We start from the raw sequence: 2,310 nt of genomic DNA on the forward strand, positions 1-2,310 counted from the left end.
TGGGAAGCTCCACCCCTTGGGAAGCTCCACCCCTTGGGAAGCTCCGGCCCTCTGAGTCTGCGCCTGTGTGCTCTCTGCGTGTGCGCGTGGCGATGAACGAGCCGCCATGTCTGTTGTTTTCTCACCGTGCAGTTCTGGTTCTGACTCGTCCTGCTTCGGTTTTGGCGCTGACCCTCCAGCGTTCTGGCGATTCTGGCTGCTGATTGGCTGAGCTTGACTCTGGCAGGCTCCGCCCTCTCTGCTCTCCTAACAGTTGGTGGAAAAGCATTAAATGAGCGTTTTACTGGAACCCAGTTAGACTCGGAGAACAACAGAGAAACCCACGAAGCCCGGGTCGAGTATCAGAGGAACAACAAAGTGTTTCTTACATTCAGAACATCCACACTGACTTTTTGGAAATGGCGGCTCCTCAGTTCCCTCCTGCGGGTGTGGACCTCCTCGTACTTCTCCTCAGCCAGTTTCCTGTAGAGGACAGAGGACATGCTGTGAGGGTAACAGTTCCTTCAGAAGGTTTTTCTCTGATCCCCCTCCAGCTCGCCTCCTCGTGCACCTTTAGACCACTTCCTGCCTCCGTTCTGTCTCCCTGACAACCATCTGCACTCTGTCACAATAAAGATGCTTCAGGGACGTGGACACGTGGTTTATGTCGCTCTGCCCAGCTGCTGTTCATGGTGCCCTTATTCTGCCTTGTTTTACACTTTGGTCATGAAATAACCTGCAGAATATATAACAGTATATAGCCTGTAGAATAAATATGCATAAATCCTCATGTTGGACGGGTGGAGGGTTGTAGCTCTGCAGCTACAACCCTCCACCCGTCTCCTGACAGCCTCAGCATCTCTCTGTGAGAGCAAACAGGGAACCATAACCTTATTTCAGGGTAGTGCACAAGTTTCCTGGTAATGAAAGGTGGCTTCTGGGGCGCCCGCCACCAATAAAGGAGGTGATAACAGCCTGCTGGATGTGTCCACGGGACAGATAACCACAGATAACCACAGCTGTTTAATGGGCTTGTAAGTGTGTAAAGAGGTGTGGAGTCAGCAGCTGCTTCATTAAGAGCGAACAGGGAGGATCGGCAGCGTATTTGTGGATAAATCTCTAAGTTCATGTGAGCCGGACTTGATGAAACACATGTTCAGGTTCTGGTTCCGACATAAAGTCCTGCAGGAACCGTCCGCCTGCTGCCAAACAGCCGCGCCGGCCTGCTGTCGTCCCTGCCCTCCCATGTGATCTCCGTCTGCACGCCATCTGACGAGGATCCGTGTTGTCGGCGCGCTGGCGTCGTTCACAGGCTTCTGAGCACATTCACACTTTATTACGCACGCAGTGACGATAACAAGCGTTTAAGGGCCCCCTCGCCGTGACGAAAGTCGATTAGCACGCCGGCTCGGGGGGACGGAAACCAGAATGTGTCAGATCCAATTTGGATAATGTCACTCTGCTCTCACGCCGCCTGATCGAGGTCACGGCTTTGAGTCCTGATGGAGCCGCCTGCTGCTGCCCCTCGTGAAACAGGAAACAGGAGTCTGGATCGGAGTCGTCCTTCCTCCAGATGTAGATTCATCAACGCTGATTAAGCCTTAATGTTCATCGCTGCACACGACCATCAACGCCAGCAACAAACACACGGCTGCAATTTCATTTCTTTGTAATCGTTCTGTGTCCCGGACCGTCGGCCGACAGAAGCAATCTAACGATCCAAGCTGTGCTGTTCCTTTTTATGTGTGTTTGAAGATTACACATTATTTTGTTGCATTTTTAATATGTTAGGTGCATATATGAGTTTATCTGAACGCTCACTCTGTTTGTAAAAGAGTCTTTTTGTCCTTACATTAAGGGCAGAAGCTCAGTTGCTGTTTCTCTCATAGTAACGCCTCCCATTGTATTCCTCACATTTCCTCTGCAAAACTGAAGCATGATTAAAGCATTTTAACACAACCCTGAGTGTGGTCCTGTTTTTGTCCTGCTCATATCTTCTTATGAAAATAACTCATCAGCCTCACATTCAGACCACCGTCGGCTGGAAGTGAAGCTCCACCCAACCTTCTCTATATACCCTACGTGTCAGGTCTATGCATACCAGCGGGACTATAATGGCGTGGAAGGCGGCGCTGCAGAGATAAATAAGCTTCACCTGAGTCTCCCGGCCTCCTCGTCAGCAGCCTGCAGTTTGCGGAGTCTCATCCTTTCTCTGGGGGTCATCTTCTCCACCTCTGACCTGTCCCTGAGCGTCTGCAGGTGAACCTTCGTCTGCCTGCACACACACACACACACACACACACACACACACACACACACACACACACACAC

At 51.1% G+C, this 2,310-nt stretch overlaps 1 protein-coding gene across 2 annotated transcripts in view; it reads right to left on the reverse strand.

Moving 5' to 3' along the window:
• The window catches only part of nek11 (NIMA-related kinase 11), a 63,902-nt gene that overhangs the window by 20,568 nt on the left and 41,024 nt on the right, over nucleotides 1-2,310 (reverse strand). For both annotated transcript variants that reach the window (XM_005941038.3, XM_042227993.1), the window contains exons 10-12: nucleotides 2,135-2,254; nucleotides 369-462; nucleotides 126-246 (exon numbers count right to left, since the gene is read on the reverse strand). In XM_005941038.3, coding sequence (XP_005941100.1) covers nucleotides 126-246; nucleotides 369-462; nucleotides 2,135-2,254 — 335 coding nt within the window. The remainder of the gene's footprint in view (nucleotides 1-125; nucleotides 247-368; nucleotides 463-2,134; nucleotides 2,255-2,310) is intronic.

This window comes from Haplochromis burtoni, unplaced genomic scaffold (assembly GCF_018398535.1).
Source record: "Haplochromis burtoni strain Fernald_Lab_line unplaced genomic scaffold, NCSU_Asbu1 Contig_295, whole genome shotgun sequence".
Classification (NCBI taxonomy): Eukaryota; Metazoa; Chordata; class Actinopteri; order Cichliformes; family Cichlidae; genus Haplochromis; species Haplochromis burtoni.